General features: G+C 41.7%; 1 protein-coding gene, 1 long non-coding RNA gene and 1 pseudogene across 12 annotated transcripts in view; 1 reads left to right on the forward strand and 2 right to left on the reverse strand.

Moving 5' to 3' along the window:
* Nucleotides 1-1,085: 1,085 nt before the first annotated feature.
* On the reverse strand, nucleotides 1,086-18,488 carry TMEM220 (transmembrane protein 220). 9 transcript variants are annotated; one of them, XM_005582911.5, is made up of 6 exons: nucleotides 18,266-18,488; nucleotides 17,502-17,531; nucleotides 14,411-14,471; nucleotides 13,202-13,325; nucleotides 11,167-11,226; nucleotides 1,086-2,583 (listed from the first exon to the last, which is right to left on the reverse strand). In XM_005582911.5, the coding sequence occupies exons 1-6, from the start codon at nucleotides 18,335-18,337 to the stop codon at nucleotides 2,448-2,450; spliced, it is 483 nt and encodes a 160-aa protein (XP_005582968.4). In that variant the 5' UTR covers nucleotides 18,338-18,488; the 3' UTR covers nucleotides 1,086-2,447. The 9 variants fall into 9 exon arrangements, with proteins under 9 accessions (XP_005582968.4, XP_045232226.2, XP_045232228.2 ...); XM_045376291.3 differs by having other exon boundaries at nucleotides 11,167-11,262; XM_065532785.2 differs by lacking the exon at nucleotides 1,086-2,583 and adding an exon at nucleotides 5,921-8,243.
* On the reverse strand, nucleotides 2,927-3,522 carry LOC107127729 (protein mago nashi homolog pseudogene; annotated as a pseudogene).
* The window catches only part of LOC102118019 (uncharacterized), a 300,399-nt gene continuing 299,231 nt past the window's right edge, over nucleotides 18,282-19,449 (forward strand). For all 3 annotated transcript variants that reach the window (XR_010582277.2, XR_001485849.4, XR_012425288.1), the window contains exon 1: nucleotides 18,282-18,379. This is a non-coding gene — a long non-coding RNA (uncharacterized lncRNA). The remainder of the gene's footprint in view (nucleotides 18,380-19,449) is intronic.

A 19,449-nucleotide genomic window follows, 5' to 3' on the forward strand; every position in this document is an offset into this window, starting at 1 on the left:
AGAAAAATGACTTAAATAAGTGGGGAAGAGTATATCAAGTAGAAAAGCAAAAGCAGAGGCATCGAAGGATATGCCAAAGTTAGACATGGCCAGTCATGCTGTGACGATTCACCAAAAAGGGGCCGGGCTGGGGGCAGGGGGATATGGCAAGAAATACGGCAGAAAAGGGCAGGCTGGGGCTATATTATGGAGAGCCTTGAATGATGGGCCAAGAGTTAGAATTTAACTTGTCAGATAGTGTGGAGCCCTTGGAGCTTTCTGAGCTGGGGAAATACATGATTAGATTTGTGTGAAATAGAGAACAATGGAAGAAAAATGTGAAGGTGAGAAAGATTTTAATAACAGAGGCTGGGCATGGTGGCTCACGCCTATAATCCCAGCACTTTGGGAGGCCGAGGTGGGTGGATCACTTGAGGTCAGGAGTTCCGGACCAGCCTGGCCAACATGGTGAAACCCCGTCTCTACTAAAAACACAAAAATTACCTGGGCATGGTGGGAGGTACCTGTAGTCCCAGCTACTTGGGAGGCTGAGGCAGGAGAATCGCTTGAACCCAGGAGGTAGAGATTGCAGTGAGCTGAGATCGCGCCACTGCACTCCAGCCTGGGGGACAGAGCAAGACTCCATCTCAAAAAAAAAGATTTTAATAGAAATATTAAATTTAATAATACTTAAATTCAATTTCATTAATAAAGACTTCAGGCCGGGCGCGGTGGCTCAAGCCTGTAATCCCAGCACTTTGGGAGGCCGAGACGGGCGGATCACGAGGTCAGGAGATCGAGACCATCCTGGCTAACATGGTGAAACCCTGTCTCTACTAAAAAATACAAAAAACTAGCCAGGCGAGGTGGCGGGTGCCTGTAGTCCCAGCTACTCGGAAGGCTGAGGCAGGAGAATGGCGTAAACCCGGGAGGCGGAGCTTGCAGTGAGCTGAGATCCGGCCACTGCACTCCAACCTGGGTGACAGAGTGAGACTCTGTCTCCAAAAAAAAAAAAAAGTTGCCATCCAGATGCTTAAATATAGGACTGTCCAACAGAAATGCAATGTAGGCCACGCAAATAAAAGTAAACAGAAACAGATAAAATCAACTTAACGGTATATTTAACCCAATATAGCCAAAATACTGTTTCAACATGTAATCAATACAAAAAATATTTTACATTCTTTTGCTACCCATGTCTTTAAAATCCAGTGTATTTTACATTTAAAGCCCCCCTCATTTGGACAATAAAATTTCACTGAAAATACTATATCTGTATTTAGGTATCATAAAATTTGCAATTGGAAAGTTAGATTCAAATACCTAAGTTGTTCTAAACACGGTAAGTTTTCTAATCATCAAGTACCCATTTTAAAATGAAAATGGAAATGAAAAAACAAAACCTCTCCTCCCTAGGGTTACTTTGGACATCCATTTGTAAAGAATGTGTATAGATTTTGACCTTATTTCTCATTTAGAAGGTACTTATATTCCCTATTTCCTTCCTGATTGGTCCCTAATTCCTTTATTCTATCCAGCTTCCCTTTCTTTCCAAGACATGCCTGCTCATTTGGTTCATCTAGAGTTCTCCTTGAGTTCACTGCACTGTGCCAGATCTGGATAAGATTAGTTTAGGGCTGGGCTAGGCATGGTGGCTCACACCTGTAATCCCAGCACTTTGGGAGGCTGAGGTGGACAGGTCGCTTGAACTCAGGAGTTCAAGACCAGCCTGGGCAACTTGGCAAAACCCTGTCTCTACGAAGAATTTTAAAAAAAACTAGCCAGGCGTGGTGGTGCACACTTGTAGTCCTAGCTCTTTGGGAGGCTGAGGTAGGAGATCACCTGAGCCCCGGGAGGTCCAGACTGCAGTGGGCCATGATCATACCACTGCACTCCAGCCTGGGCAACACAGTGAGACTGTCTTAAAAAAAAGAAAGAAAGAAAGATCGAGGTATAGCCCTCTCTTGAACCTCTATTTCAGTATATTACCCAATCCCTGCTCCCCTCTATTTTAATCATGGACAGCCCTCCGTAATCTTTCCGAATACTTTATATCTTCAGAGTGTTCTTACATTATCTAGATTGATCCTTGCTACTGTATAAGTAAGTAGATGTGGCATTAATCCTATGTTATAAAGAAATATCCACTAAGAGGTTTATATATTTGCCCAAATTACATAGTTACAAAGTTGAGTTAGAACTCGTATTTTTAAACTTCTATTCTCTAGCCTTTTCCACTACATTATGACACAAGACCCTGCAGAAAGTCTTCCGAAAATATCAGACTGTCTCTGACTTGTCCCATCCAATCTTATATCAAATTATACGCACCCTTAAAAAGTTATTTGGAGTTTTAAAAAACTCTATTAGCCCAAATTACCTAAAATAAACTCCCTGGCTTGTTCCTCTAGTGTTTATAAAAAATTGATTGAAAATATTCATTTTAAAAACAAAGTTCTTGAATTTATTTAAATTACTGTCTTGCAATGAGTTGGCCAGGAGGACCGCATTTCCTCGTTAATATATATGTAGACCCATGAAATAAATGGGAAAAGTGTGATTACAATGGCAATAGCCAACTGAATTCTTCCACCAACTGGAGTCCTATAAAGACACAAAAATTATTATAAATAAAAATCCAATAAAAATTACGGATTGCTTTGGAAACAAGTATAAAGACTGAATTGATAAAACACATAATTACATTTTAGTATATTATCATCTCAGTTGTTTTATTGAAATATAACTCATTGATTTATAGAAATTAATTATATATATGCTAAATATAAATCCTTGTTTATATGTGTTACAAATACCTGGTCCCACCTGATGTCTTTTGAGGAAGTCAATGATTAATTTGACAGTGTTAAAGTTGATCTTTTCCTAATGATTTTTGTGTTCTGTTTAAGAATTTCCCTCACCAAAGTCTTGAAGGTATTATATTCTCTAGAAGTTTTATTGTTTTTTATCACATATTTATTAAAGACATTTATAGTTTGTTAAAAAATACTGCCCTGATATACACAACATTTTCTTGATAATGGTAATTAAAAACTACCCCCACCCTGCCATGTTCACACCAATATTCAATTTAGATTGGTTTAATCTTGAAGTGTAATCCAGTAAGACTGAAGACCAAACACTTCAGGTCCTGGGCATAGATAATAAAATACTCGTAAGCCCTCCAGATCCTTGGATTGATTTACATCAATAAGGGAACCAATTTTTGATGTTGTAAAAGAAATGTGTTCATCTCCAATAACAATTTCAAGCTCCTGCCAGCCCACTTGGTTGGGAGGAGGCCATAACGCATCATCCTCTTTGATAATTTCCCTGTCATAAATTATACTCTTCAGTTCCTCCATCACACTTTTATGTACATAAGCCTCTTTTCTGATCATGACATCATTCTGACAATTGCTGTTGTTGGCTTATCTTAATTTCCCGTCTGGTCAGAACTCAAACTCCAGAAACTCGTGGCTGAACTTGCCCTTGTGCCCCACGTAGTAATGTAGATAAAAGTCACTCTGGATGGCTTGCAAAAGACAACCGAGACCGAACTTCTAAGAGAAAGCCGCACCTCCACGGTCTGTGCCTGACACTCTGTTTTGCTTTTTTATGATAGATCTGTGATCCCCTTGGAGTTGATTTTTATGAAAGTTGTGAAGTAGGGGTTGTTTCACTTTTTTCCAAATGGATATTGAATTTATCCAAGCCTATTTATTGAAAAGACTGCCTTAGATACCGTGAAGTACTATCTTTGTCATAAGTCTAAACTCTACATATGTATAGATCCGTTTCTAAATTCTACTGTTCTATCATTTTATTTATTCATCCTTTTGTCATTATATGTTTAGCCCTCCAATTATTTAGGTCTTCTTCAATTTCTTCCATAATGTGTTCTAGTTTTATGTGTAGAGATTTTGCATATCTCTGCTAGATTTATTCCTAGGGAGTTGATTTTCTGAATGTTTTTATAAATGTTAACTTTTTGTTTTATCACTTTCTGTTACTTGCTGAAAGAAATGCAGTTAATTCTTGTGTCCTGATCCAGTGATCATATAAAACTCACTTATTCTAGTGATTTCTTAGATTCTTTTTTATTTTCTACATATGTATTCATATCACCTACAAATCGTAAAAATTTTATTTCTTCTTGTCCAATCCTTGGGCATTTTATTTCTTTCTCTTGCCTTATTTTACCAGCTGGGACAATAGCTAGCATGGCATTGAGTACATATGGCCAGCCTCATCTCATTCTTGATCTCAGAGGGAAAGTTTTCAATTGTTCACCATTAAGTCTCAGGCTTCAGTGTGGATCTCTTCTATCAGGCTAAGTTCCCTCCTATGCCCATTTTCTGAGAGCTTTTAACATGAATGGATGCTGAATTTTATGAAATGCTATTTCTGTATGAATCTACAAGATAGTTTATTTTCTTCTTTCATTCCATTAATGTGGTGGAAAACATTGGTTGGTTTTTTAAAATGTGAAACTAACTTTGCATTCCTAGAATAAACCCAACTTGGTGGTTGGGTTATATATTGCAGGATATGATTTGCTAATATGTTGTTTAGTTTTCCATCTGTGCTCATGAGTGAGACTGACATGTAATTTCATTTTTTTGTCATGTTCTTGTCAAGTTTAGGTTACCTGTCCTCATAAAATTAGTTGGAAAGTGTTTCTTCTTTTTCTGTTCTCTGGAAGTATTTATTGAAAGTTGGTATTATTTTTTTCCTTAAATATTAGGTAGACTTCTCCAGTTATGCCATCTAGGTCTAGAGTTTTCCTTTAGGAAAAATTTAAATTATGAACTCTATTTTTTTTTTTTTTTTGAGATGGAGTTTCATTCTTGTCGCCCAGGCTGGAGTGCAATGGCGCGATGTTGGCTCACTGCAACCTCCACCTCCTGGGTTCAAGCGATTCTCCTGCTTCAGCCTCCTGAGTAGCTAGGATTACAGGCGCCTGCCACCACGCCCAACTCATTTTTTGTATTTTTAGTAGAGATGGGGTTTCACCATGTTAGCCAGGATGGTCTCAAACTCCTCACCTCAGGTGATCAGCCCACCTCAGCCTCCCAAAGTGCTGGGATTACAGGCGTGAGCCACTGCACCCAGCCCTATGAACTCAATTTCTTTAATAGTTATGGGACTGTTCTGAGTATTTCTTCTTGTGTAAATGTTGGTAAACTGTATTTTTTCAAGAAATTTGTCTATATTTTCAAATTTATTGGTGTAAAGTTCTTCATAATATCCACTTATGATTTTTACAATACTTATTAGATATATAGTAGTAGTCTCTTTTTTATTCCTGATATTTGTTATTTTTATTTCCTCACGCTCTTTTTTCCTTTTTGTCTTGTCAAGGCTTATCAATGTTATAAATCATTTTAGAGAATCAATATTTGACCTTGTTAATCCTCTATTTTTATGTTGATTTTCTTATTTCACTGACTTCTGCTTTTATGTTTATTTTCTTCTTGTTTCTTTGGGGTTTAACTTGCTGTTCTTTTCCTAATTTCTTGAAATGAAAAATTCCTAACTTGCTGGAAAAAAATGTACTTATGGCTATATGTTTCCCTCTAAGCAAGATTTTTAGCTGCATCTCACACATTTTGATACGTAGTATTTACCTTATTCAGTTCAAAATATTTTCTAATTTCTGTTGTGATTTCTTCTTTGACCCAAGTGTTATTTGAAAGTGTATTTCCTAACTTCCAAATATACAGGAATTGCCTAATTATCTTTTTGTTAATGATTTTTAGTTTAATTGCACTGTGGTCAAATAACATACTCTGTAGGATTTCAGTCCTTTGAAATTTGTTGGTACTTATTTCATGGCCAAACATACAGTCTTTTTGTAAAATACTGAATGTGCACTTGAAAAGAATGTGTATCCTGCCATTCTTGGTTTATTGTGTGGTTAAAATCTTTTATATCGTTATTTTTCTTTTTTGTGTTTGTTTGTTAGTAACTGAGAGAAGTGTGTTAGTCTCCCAAGATGACTGTGGCTTTTTCCATTTTTCCTCTTAGTTCTGTCATTTTTTGTTGTATTTATTTGGTGGCTATATTATTAGGTCCATAGAAATTTAGCACTGTTATGTCTTCTTGATGAACTGAACCTTTTGTCATTGAAAAGTGTCTTCCTTCGGCATCTTAAATCTACTTTCTAACAAGTGATGTTGAGATAACCAGATAGCCACATAGAAAAATATAAAATTAGACCTGTTCTTCATACCATTACACCAGGATAAATTCTAAACAGATCAAATATTTAAATGTATAAATGAAACCATGCAGGTATTAGAAGAAAACTTAGGTAAGTTACTTTACAACCCTAGAGAGAGAAGTTTTCCTAACTATGACTCCAAATCCAGAAGCAACAAGGAAAAGGACCGATAAATATAATTACATGAAAAAAACAACAACAAAAGACTTTTTCATGGCAAAATATACTTTGCATAAGCAAAGTTAAAGGAAAATAACACACTGCAAAGAAATATTTTCAGCTTACATCACAGATAGAGCTTCTAAAAATAGAGAAGACCAGCAACCTTAGAATCAGGTTAAACCTACGTTGCTCAGAGATATACCAAGATTTTTATAGAAAAAGAAATATAAATGGCTCTTAACCATATGAAAATGTGTTCACTTTTGCTCTTAATAAGAGAAATGCAAGGTAAAACTACCCCTTTCTCAACTATCCAATTAGTAAAAATTCAAGATTTTGATAACGTACTCTGTTGGCAAGGCTATGGGGAAACAGACACTGTTAGCCATGGCTGGTGGGGATGCAAAATGGAAGAGCCATCTGGAGGGGAATTTGGGAGTACATAGAAATATTAACTATGCAATTACACTTTGACCCAGCACCTCTCACTTCCAGGAATTCATCTCAAAGACACGCTGGTAAAAATATGTTAGATATATGCATATGGCTATTAATTGCAGCACTATTTTTCATAGCAAAAGCCTGGGTACTATCTAAATAGTAGAGGACTGGTTGATTAAGCTATGGAGCCATCAGCAGAGTAAGAAAAGTTGTTCTATACTATAGAATGATCTCTAGGATGTAGGAACTGGTAAAGCAAGTGGAATACAACTGTGTACAATACACTGCCAGTTACCTAAGATAAGCAGGAATACAACGAAGTCACACATGTGCTCCACTGAGAAATCGTGGAAGGATAAACTATAAAACTGAAAAAAGTTTCCCCCATAGGGAAAGGGAAGACATAGGGTCAGGGGGATGGAGAAGCTAGATTTCTTTTAATATATCTTATTTTATAGATTCAACTTTTGAGCCACGTAGATATTTTACATAATTATAAAATAATATCCATATATTTTCAATACAATTAGCCCTAGAAATAAATGAACCTAACTGTGTATTCACTTGGTGGCATTAGCATACAAAACAACTACACCCAGTAATTTGAGTATACATTCCTTTAGTAGGTTATACCTTAATAACAAAAACAAAGAAAAGAACCTGTTTTTGGTAATCATATTATTATTTTGAGTTTGCGTTTGTATTGTAGAAATCAAATGGGTGATTATATTGAGATCACTGAGACTAGAGGTTTTGCCATGATTAAAAGGAGATACAGATATAAAATATCCAATAAGGTTAATGAGAACTGGTATTTCTGAATTTTAGTAGTTAGGATAAACTCATATTTTAAGTGTATATGTGTACATGTATATATATATCTATGTATGCATATACATTTATGACATATATATAAATTCATAAACATTGCAAACACTGTTGATTCCAGGTCTGTGGCCCAAAACATGATCCTGGGTATAACATGCGCCTGGAATATCTTGTCATACCAGAAAGCAAGGAAGCTATCAAACGTTTACTAGGGTCATGTCAGAATTCAGGAGCAAACCTGAATAAGTGCCACTGGTCAAAAATGGGACAGTCTGAGCATCAATAAAGACAATAACTGTCATGGACTGAAACACATCACATATGTTTAAATCAGCCGGGCGCGGTGGCTCATGCCTGTAATCCCAGAACTTTGGGAGACCAAGGTGGGCAGATCGCCTGAGGTCAGGAGTTCGAGATCAGGCTGGCCAACATGATGAAACCCCGTCTCTACTAAAAATACAAAAATTAGCTGGGCATGGTAGTGCATGCCTGTAATCCCAGCCACTCGGGAGGCTGAGGCAGGAGAATCGCTTGAACTCAGGAAGCAGCGGTTGCAGTGAGTCGAGATTGTGCCACTGCACTCCAGCCTGGGTGACAGAGGGAGACTCTGTCTCAAAAAAAAAAAAAAAAAAGGAAAGAAAAAGAAAAATATGATTACATTCATAACTTTTTAATGGTACTACACAAAGAAATAAAGCAACAAAACTCACTGGTCACCTTTGGAGGATGCCCAGGTAAGAAACAATACATTTTAAAAACTGGTAACTAGGCCGGGCACGGTGGCTCATACTTGTAATCCCAGCACTTCAGGAGGCTGAGGTGGGTGGATCACCTGAGGTCAGGAGTTCGATACCAGCCTGGCCAACATTGCCAAACCCTGCCTCTGCTAAAAATACAAAAATTAGCCAGGCATGGCGGCACACACCTGTAGTCCCAGCTACTTGGGAGGCTGAGGCAGGAGAATCGCTTGAACCCGGGAGGCGGAGTTTGCAGTTACAGTGAGCCAAGATCTTGCCACTGCACTCCAGCCTGGGCGACAGAATGAGACTTTGTCTCAAATAAAAAGAAAACTGGTAACTAAGGGAGAGAATCAGCTGCTTTTCATTTCACTTTCTTCTGATGATCTGTACTCTAGCATGGCCAAAGGATAAATAAGTGGACATTTTTCTTTATGGAAGTTTTCCAGCTAATAAACAAGTAGTGATATATTATCATGAGAATATCACAGTTTTGCAACCAAAATGAACTAATGGATTTAGGCAATACTCATCAAAGACTATTAACATCACAGATAAGCAGCTAGGTGTTAGGTATATTATGATGGGAGTACATAATGCCATTACTTAACATGAAGTAGTGAATACTTAACATGAAGTAGTCAATAATACCAGAATCTGGTCAAGCCTCTAGATCTAACCACCAATTTATAGGAAACATAAGGTGCAGAAGGACAGACATTTAAAACTCACAATACCGAAGTTATTTCTTCATTTTTTGTATGATCATGGTAGAGTGGTTAGTTTTTAAGTGCTTATCTTTTAGAGCTACATTCTGACATACAAAGGAAACAATGTGATGTCTGGGATTTATTTCAAAATACTTTAGCAAGCCAGGCACAGTGGCTCACACCTGTAATCCCAGCATTTTGGGAGGCTGAGGCAGGCGGATCACTTGAGGTCAGGAGTTCAAGACCAGCCTGGCCAACATGGTGAAACCCCGTCTCTACTTAAAACACAGAAATGAGTTGGGTGTGGTGGCATGTACCTGTAATCCCAGCTACTTGAGAGGCTCAGGCAGGAGAATCACTTGAACCTGGGAGGCAGAGGTAGCAGTGAGCCGAGATTGCGCCACTGCACTCCAGTCTGGGCAACAGAGCGAGACCGTCTCAAAAAAAAAGAAAAAAAAAAAGTTTGGCAGTGTGGCGTGGATAAGGTTTAGATAAAACAAGATTGGATATACCAATAATCATTGAAGCTGGGTGATGAGTACATCTGATTCACTATATTAGTCTCTCTGCTTTTATATATGTTTGAAAATTCCCAGTAAAAAGTTAAAATGAAAAAAATTAAAAATATTCACAAAAAGTTGTTTTTCGCCAATAATTGCCTTAAATTCTACTTTGTTGTTAAAATTGCAATACTGTATTTCATTTGGCTGGTGTTTGTAATTTTTTTCATCTTTTGACTTTAAATCTTTTTATATCAGTATAGTTAAGGGTTTTCTTTTGTAAGCAGTGTAGAGCTGGGTCTTCCTTTTTTTTTTTTTTTTTTTTTTTGAGATGGAGTCACGCAGGCTGGAGTGCAATACTGCTATCTCAGCTCACTGCAACCTCCGAGTCCCGGGTTCAAGCGATTCTCTTGCCTCAGCCTCCCAAGTAGCTGGGATTACAGGCGACCGCCACCACACCTGGCTAATTATTTTGTATTTTCAGTAGAGATGGGGTTTCACCATGTTGGCCAGGCTGGTCTCGAACTCCTGACCTCAGGTGATCTGCCCGCCTCAGCCTCCCAAAGTGCTGAGATTACAGGTGTGAGCCACCTTGCCCGGCCTAGAGTTGGGTTTTTAATCTTTTTATACACTTTGAAATTCTTTGACTCTTAACTGAAATCTTTACCTTTACATTTAATGTAATTTCTGATATCTTTGCATTTAAATCTGTATCTTAACACACACTTCCTATTTGTCCCATTGTTTCTGTTTCCCCTTCCCCTTCTCCTGCCTTCTGTACTCATTTTGATGCTCAGTGGTTACCCTAACAATTACAACACGAATCCTTGACTTATCAAAATCTAATATAAATGGATACTTTTACCTCATCTCACACAATTAAAGGACCTTCGAAGGCTTAAACTCCATTTACTCTTTTCCAGCTTTTATGCCACTGTTGTGTATTTCTATCCTGTATATGTTTAATTAGTTAATATTCATTGATATGTACACATGCATTTATATTGTCTTTGCTCTTCATTCTTTCCTGAATCTCTAAGTTTCCTCCTGAGATCATTTTCCTTCACCCTGAAGAACACCCTAGACTGACAACTGCCCATGACTACACTGGGCCTTGTAGAAAACTACGGTTTTTGTGGACAAGAGTGACCATGACACTGTAAATCAACTATTATTAACTTCCCTTAAGAAAAGGGAAGATTTCTTTCAAAAGATTCCTGTTTTTACTTGTATGGCAGTATTTTCACTTACTACCTGATTTTATCAGACTTGAAGATATGATTCCTTTTTTTTTTTTCCTTTGAGACACAGTCTTGCTCTGTCACCCAGGCCAGAGTACAGTGGCGTGATTAAGGCTCACTGCAACCTCTGTCTCCCGGGTTCAAGTGATTCTCCTGCCTCAGCCTCCTGAGTAGCTGGGACTACAGGCGCCCGCCACCACGCCGGGCTAATTTTTTATATTTTAGTAGAGACGGGGTTTCACCACGTTGGTCAGGATGGTCTCGATCTCCTGACCTCATCATTTGTCCACCTCGGCCTCCCAAAGTGAAGATGTGATTTTAACTAATGAGTTGAATACTTACTTTGAGGAACTGCGGCACAGGATAATCCATGCTGTAATAATCACCAGACCACACAGCTCCCTATAAAAGGGCGTACATTTCAGATTTTGGAAGTGGCTACAAGTGAGATGGATATCATCACATTCTCTCCAGGACCACCTGATAGCGCATTCTGATCAAATGACTCTCCCTCAAGATCTATGGCATCGATGGAATATTTTCAAGTCTGACCATGATTCATACATTACTTTTTTCAGATAATTTAAAGCCTTGTATGAAAATACATTTCATCTTAAAAGGCAGATATGAGATCCCTGACTGTGCCCTGATTTATAAGTGGATCCCCCCAAAATGAAATGAATATTTTTAAAAATCCACAGATATATCACTTTTTTCAGGTCGCTGGAAGAAACAGTGCAACTAAGAAAATCCAGATTTGATCAGTCAATACTTTTACATTTTTTTTTTTTTCTGAGACGGAGTCTCGCTCTGTCGCCCAGGCTGGAGTGCAGTGGCGCGATCTCGGCTCACTGCAAGCTCCGCCTCGCGAGTTCACGCCATTGTCCTGCCTCAGGCTCCTGAGTAGCTGGGACTCCAGGTCCCTGCCACCAGGCCCAGCTAATTTTTTGTATTTTTAGTAGAGATGGGGTTTCACCGTGTTAGCCAGGATGGTCTTGATCTCCTGACCTCGTGATCCGCCAGCCTCGGCCTCCCAAAGTGCTGGGATTATAGGCGTGAGCCACCGCGCCTGGCCAATACTTTTACATTTTTAAAGAGGCTTCAGTGTGAGGCAGAATGAGCCCAAACCAATACGTAATCTGTGTATATACTATAAGAGATTGGGTCATTTCTTAGGGGAGAGGAATGATTTGTAGTACAAATCAGACTAATAATTTGGAGGTGGGTATATGCTTCTATATATATGTATTAGACACACATATCTTTTATGTAGAATAAAAAACAATCACTTCAGCCATAGTACCACTAGAAGCCCCACCCTGAGTTCACTATAACCCATGGGCTTCATGCTGGAAGTGATTTAACCCATTTGGCCTACATTCTCATCTACAGACCCAACCTATAGATTGGCCCTCCAGTGTTCTGAAGATTGGGGGTTATAACAAAGAAACACCTTTTCAGTGATGTTTAACTTACAGGTCTATGAATTTTGTTGTTGGCAGATGTCAGCAGGAGTAGAAAAGAAAGGAAAGGCTCTATTAATAAGTCCTCGGAGACAAGGGTGGGAGGAAGCAAAGGAAGAAGTGATAACATAGGAGCAAGTGGTCATGACAAGGAAATGATACAAGACATACCAGGGCAAGCCTAACAGGTTGACTTAAAGTTTTGATCTCTAGGCTGGGCACGGTGGCTCATGCCTGTAATCCCAGCACTTTGGGAGGCCAAGGAGGGTGGATCATGAGGTCAGAAGTTCAAGACCAGCCTGACCAACATGATGAAACCCTGTATCTACTAAAGATACAAAAATTAGCTGGCCGTGGTGGCGCACTCCTGTAATCCCAGCTACTCAGGAGGCTGAGGCAGAAGAATAGCTTGAACCTGAGAGACAGATGTTGCAGTGAGCAGAGATCATGCCACTGCACTCCAGCCTGGGTGACAGAGCAAGTCTCCGTTTAAAAAAAAAAAAGTAATGACCTCTGGGATAGCTGATCACACTCGTAGATAAGATTCTGCCTTAAACCAGAACTGAATCAGAGGCTGACAGTTATCATCATATTAGATCGGACTGAGTATTACTGTATAATACCCTTGCTAGTTACAAGGGGGCCAAAGTCCAACGGCCTGACAGTAATATAATATAATATGTAATGACTGCCAGTGGCAGTGATAATGAAGTCTGATAGATGGGGCTGGGTTTGAATCCCGGCTCCATTATTTCCTCAATTTCATCAGCTTATAAAAAAGAATACCTTCCCTGCTCCGCAGGGTACATTGGGGGAATTGAGTTACCATTGTGCTCAGATGGGGTGCTGCAAACAAGATTCCTCAGTTCCAGCCCACAGTTCTATCCCTCCACAGGGCAAACATCACCGCTCACCTGCCTTCTTCCTCATGTAAGATGTTCTGTTGTGTATGATGCAAGAGGTAGTACGCCAAGCCAACAGCCCACACCATACAAAAGAGTATGTGTATTGCAGAGATACTTTTCCAAATAACATTACCTAAAAATAGACGTCCTGATGTTGTTAATCGTGGAACCACAGCCCACAGAAAAAATATGATCTTTTTGTATGTTTTGCCATAGTCTGCTTTCAAAAAAGACATTCAGACCCCCTCACCCCCATCGCCCTTTTTTTTTTTTTTTTTTTAGGACAACACAGAGGTCATAGCACTGATTATAAACTTCAGTGGCCATTTCTTGTTTGGGTTGCTCAGCAGCTCCCCTTCCTAAGACGATTACCCTTATTTTCTTTGGGGATGCACCATGTCCACACTCCCAGTCCATGTTTCCCAGCAAACTGGACTTTAGCTAGGTCAATCAATGCATGTTATCTCCTCAGCCACAGTGATTTGGATCAGCACAAACAGACAAGCAATCAGAGCCAGCAACTGCATTCTGAGACTTTGGTAGAGTGAAGAAACACAGTCCATATTCCACTGGACGTGGTATCGTGAAGATGTGAACAGGGGCTGCAGGGCCACTGTGTGGAGCCCAAGAGTGAAGTTAGCATGACAGACGGTGGAACTGAGAGGTGGAGAGAAGTTAAAAGTTCCGAGTCCACCAGCCTAAAGCCAGCACCACCCCTCACCTTTTTCAGTAAACTGGACCAATGCCTTTTCTTCTTAGCTCATAGCACATTTGAGTTCTTTTTCTAGCTTGTATCTAAAGAGGCCCTAACTGATCTACCTTAAAGATGCAGATGGAATTCTAGCTCCGTACATCTCCATACGGGGAGCCCAGGCATCTAGGGAATTAGAATTTTCCCCACCAAGGTGAGACTCATTAGTCTTTATTCTAAGGCCCCTGAGAACATTTGAGCCCCACTAGGAGAAATGATTTTAAAGAAAGTGAAGAAGAATCTGTCCTGTCACTTCGGTAAAACAGAAGACGCTGTTTTATAGCAGATCCTTCTGACATTTTCCTGGAGATGGGTAAAGATGATTAGAATTAGCCCCTCTTATTATCAGAAATGAGAAGAAAGGTCTAGAGAGCCCCGTTTTACTTCTGGGAGTTGGGCAGATAGACCCTCGTTATTATGAGGAAATCCGATTTGCTGTCTCTCCATTTAGAATGCAAGGCTTATACCTGTGACTTGAGGGTTAAGTCCAACAAGCAGGGTCAGTACTGCAGGGATTGTGTATACCACCTGTTAGCAAAAAAGGGAGGAAATTACGTGAGTGAAGATGTATGCCCAATATATGAGATGTTCAGAGATATGTAGGAAGTAAAGAAAGATGAGATCAGTGGCTGTTGTTCTCCATGATTTGCCTCTAGTTTCAATGGAGATTGACAAAGTGGTAGACTCTGCTTTTGTGGCACTTACCATGCCTGCCTGCAATTTTATCTACCTTCCTCCTAGACTATAGGCTATTCGAGAAGCTCATTTACCTTTGAGCTCTGGCACTGAGCATAGGGTTTGGGTCTTAAGACACACTGACTTTCCAGTCTCTCTCTCCCAAGCAACTTTCATGCCCAAATGGCCTTTCCCCACTTGCATAAAAGAAAATGTTCTTTGAAAAGCAGGGCAGGAGCAGCCACGATGCTAGATGGTCCTGCTGGTTTGGACCCAATGGACCATCCAGGCCAGTGCTGCATCTCTTTGAGACCACAGAAAGTTTTCTAATAATGCATTCACAATCAACTGTGCCCAGTAATAAGGTCAGGGTCTTCATTTTGGAAACTGCTGGTAAGTTGTTTGGAAATGAGAAGTCTGGCCCTAAGGAGGCCCTATTCCTAAGCCTCGTTCAGAGCAAGCAGGCTCTAGCCAAACTTACTATTGGTGTGCATGTGTTGTTGGCGGGGAGCAAATAGGATGGGTGGGTTTCTAAGAAGGATGGGGACTTTCTGAGCAATGTAGCCGTTTAATCACATCAATTTCTGTGCTTATGTCAGAAGAAGACGTTAAGGCAGGTGCCAGGGGTCCATGCGGGAGGCAGTGGAGGGCTGAACTGTGAATGAGGGAGGATGTCTATGGGGACGTGGGGTCTATTCTTCCTATTATATCATCTGAGCATGAGTGAAAGGTAAAATGTGCAGGTACTACGTAGATAAGCAATTAGACCTATATTGTTTAATTATTTTATTTATTTATTTTTTTGAGATGGAGTTTCGCTCTTGTTGCCCGGGCTGGAGTGCAATGGCGCGATCTCGGCTCATGGCAACCTCTGCCTCCTGGGTTCAAGCAATTCTCCTGTCTCAGCCTCCCAAGTAGCCTGGATTACAGGCATGCGCCACCACCCCCGCCTAATTTTGTATTTTTTTAAGTACAGTCGGGGTTTCTCCATGTTGGTCAGGCTGGTCTCAAACTCCCGACCTCAGGTGATCCATCCACCTCAGCCTACCAAAGTGCTGGGATTACAGGCATGAGTCACCGTGCCCGGCCTAATTAATTTTTTAGAGATGAGGGTCTCGCTATGTTGCACAGGCTGGCCTCGAGCTCCTGGGCTCGAGCGATCCTCCTGCCTCAGCCTCCTGAGTAACTGGGACTACAGGTGCATGCCATCATGCCTGGCTCAAATTTATTTTGTGTTTCAAGGGGCTCTCCAAGGCAGTGGTAAGGAACAGAGGGATGTTAAAGACGACTGAGATTCTAAACAAGGACGACTCAAAGAATGATTCTGCTGATAACAGAAATGGGTGAGTCAGGAGAAGTAGATTTTGGAGGGAAAGATGCTAGGTAGGTCCTTGGGCATATCTGAGGAGCAGTGTGACATGCAGGTGAATATACACAGCAGTCTTTTGGAAATTCACCATGCAGCTGGATGCCTGAGACTTGTCTTCAGGGAAATAATATTTGGAATTCAAGATATGGACCAGGGTGCCAAGGCAAAGGCAGTTTGATTTGATTCAGAGGCATAGTGATCTGGATAGTAAATATCAGAATGTGGTTTTATTGCACTAAAAAAACAAAACCTAGATAGAATTTTGTGTTATAATTCCAAATACCATCATCCTTGTTGCTCCTCTGTCAGTATTATTCTAAAGTCTAAGAATCATCCCCTTGGTGATACTGTACAGTCTTGTGTATCTATATTGAGAGAAACTGGGCAAAATTCAGATATTTTGGAAGATAAAAGATAGAACCGGGCACGGTGGCTCACGCCTGTAATCCCAGCACTTTGGGAAGCTGAGGCAGGTGGATCACCTGAGGTCGAGAGTTCAAGACCAGCCTGACCACCATGGAGAAACCCCGTCTCTACTAAAAATACAAAATTAGCCGGGCATGGTGGCGCATGCCTGTAATCCCAGTTACTCAGGAGGCTGAGGCAGGAGAATCACTTGAACCGGGAGGCGGAGGTTGCGGTGAGCCGAGGTCGCGCCATTGCACTCCAGCCTGGGCAACAAGAGCGAAACTCCGTCTCAAAAAACAAACAAACAAAAGATATTTAGAAGATGTATGGGACAATGTCCCCCTCCTCCAAATGGTTCAAATCAGAGCATTGCTTATATGAAGACTGTAGGTTTTACAGGATTTAATACTTTCTTTTTTTTTTTTTGAGATGGAGTTTCAGTGGCACCATCTCAGCACACCGCAACCTCTGCCTCCTGGGTTCAAGTGATTCTCCTGCTTCAGCCTCCCAAGTAGCAGGGGACTACAGGAGCATGCCACCACGCCTGGCTAATATTTGTATTTTTTGGTGGAGATGGGGTTTCACCATGTTGCCCAGGCTGGTCTCAAACTCCTGATCTCAAGTGATCCACCCGCCTCAGCCTCCCAGAGTGCTGAGATTACAAGCGTGAGCCACCTTGCCCAGCCAGGAGTTAATACTTTCTAGAAATGTTAAGTCACTGAATTAGCAGAATCACAGAACTTAAGCCTGCTATTTCCCAGTCAAAGGTTTGCATTGAGTCTCTGGCTAGAAACCGAAAGGAATGGTTCAACTGGTCTTGAGAGGCCTACTCTAGGTCCTCAAGAAAGTGTCCTCAGTTGGGCCATCTAACCAAAGGGAATACTGCAGAAAGACCTGTTTCCAGAAAGTTCGAAATTCATACACACATTACATTAGAACTCTGATCCTGTCTACTAATATTTTAGGAAAAAGAGCTTACCAAGGGTTTGATTTTTAAGTTTCTAAGAAAATTAAGCAGGGAGGAGGGGTAAAGACAAAACCGTGTGTTTTGTGCCATTCCCCAATTCTTCCAAACGGAGGAAATCCTGGAAGCGGCTCATACTCACCACCCACAGCTCTGCATCTGGATCATTTACCTGGAACGTCAGAATACAGAAGTGTTAGCAGACATCCTGTGCTGTTCCATTCCTTTTAAATTCATTTGTTAAGTACTTTTTAAAATTAATGTGTTAAGTGCCAGACACTGCAATAGGCGTCGAGGATACAAAATCTGAACAGGATATAATCCAGCAGATGAGGGTGGGTGACGGTATTTGTGACTGACACAACAGATGTTTTTAACAGGCATCCATACATTTTTGAAAAGCCTTCACAGGGGCTCTGGAGAGGACTCACCAAACCCGGAATGGGTATTTTAAGGGCCCTCCACCCCCACCCCCCACCAGTCTCAAGAAATGAGGGAAATTACTATGAAGGGGGTCCCCAAGCCGACTGGAAAGTTTAATGATGCTATAAAGGGTTTTGTTCTGCTTCATCTCCTAGGCCCTGAGATGTGTCCAGTGTCGTCCGCGGACTGGACGTTAAGGCAGGGGCCAGGGCCGCTTCTGCTGAAGTCCCCTGGGAAGTTCCACGCGCGGAACCAGCCCCTTCCAGGGTATGAGCCCGGGTGTGGGACTCGCTTCCATGAACATATCCACGTCTCTTAGACGGGGGAGAAAGTGGGGGCTTCCCTAGCAGAAACCCCAAGTGCCGTCCTCCCCATGAACTGTGCGCCCCTGCGACTCTGCGGGCTAGTCAGTTACACGACCCGCCACGCCAGGGGGCGGAGCTGGGAGCCGGGCGGGTCCCCCTCCCACCGCGGCCGCCTGACCTGCACGAAGGCCGCCATTGCGAAGAAGGCGGCCATGAGCCCGTTGCAGGCCCGCCACAGGGAAGGCGCCATGGCTCGGGGAGCGCGGCGGCGCGGGGCGGCGACTCCTGCCTGGTACGGACCGGCTCCCTCCTTCCGCGGAGGGACCGAGACCCCGCCCCGGTTTCGGTCCCCTGGGGACACTGCCTTGGCAGTCGCTCGGCGCCGGGGGCGGGGAGGGAAGGGCGTGGCTGGAGCCAGTACTCGGCGTCCCATTCAGCCCGCCCCGAACGCCGCGGGGTGGAGGCGGCGCCGTCCCCGTTTCGCGGATGGGAAAGCGAGTCCCACCCGGAGCGCAGGTCTCGGTGGTGGACAGAACTCGAATTTGAACCCAAGTAGGTTCAACTCCAAAGCCTGTTTTCACTAAAGCTACCTTCCTCATATTAAAAAAAAAAAAAAAAAAAAAAAGAAGAAGGAAAAAAGGAAGGCAGGCAGGCGGGAGGGAGGGGAGAGAGGTAGAAAGAGAGAGAGAGAGAGAGAGAGAGAGAGAGAGACGGGCGCAGTGACCCACGCGAAAGAAAGAAAGGGTCGGGCGCAGTGGCTCACACCTGTAATCCCAGCACTGTGGGAGGCCGAGGTGGGCGGATCACCTGAGGTCGGGAGTTCGAGACCAGTCTGGCCAACATGGTGAAACCCCGTTTCTACTAAAAATACAACAAAATTAGTCGGGCGTGGTGGCGGGAGCCTGTAATCCCAGCTACTCAGGAGGCTGAGGCGGGAGAGTTGCTTGAACCCGGGAGGCGGAGGTTGCAGTTAGCCCAGATTGTGTGCCACCGCACTCTAGCCTGGGAGACAGAGTAAGACTCCTCAAAAAAAAAAAAAAAAAAAAAAAAAGAGGTTTTTACAAAAATAAGAAAGAGAAAGAAAAAGAGGGGTGTGTGTGTGTGTGTGTGTGTGTGTGTGTTCTGTTTAGTATTTATGCATTTCCTTCCAAAGCTCAGGAACTTTGAAATCCCTGTAAGCGTTATGGTAATTTCTAGAGTGACGACAGTTATATTAACATCTTATACGGCTCACAGCTTTTCCGCAGACAAGCTCATTTATCTTCATGGGCTTTTATTATAAAAGATATTTACATATTATACATATTTACAATTCTCTCCCGCCACCAAAACCAACAACATTTCCAAAATTGCTCATGAATT

The sequence above is a fragment of the Macaca fascicularis genome, chromosome 16 (assembly GCF_037993035.2).
Source record: "Macaca fascicularis isolate 582-1 chromosome 16, T2T-MFA8v1.1".
Taxonomy (NCBI): domain Eukaryota; kingdom Metazoa; phylum Chordata; class Mammalia; order Primates; family Cercopithecidae; genus Macaca; species Macaca fascicularis.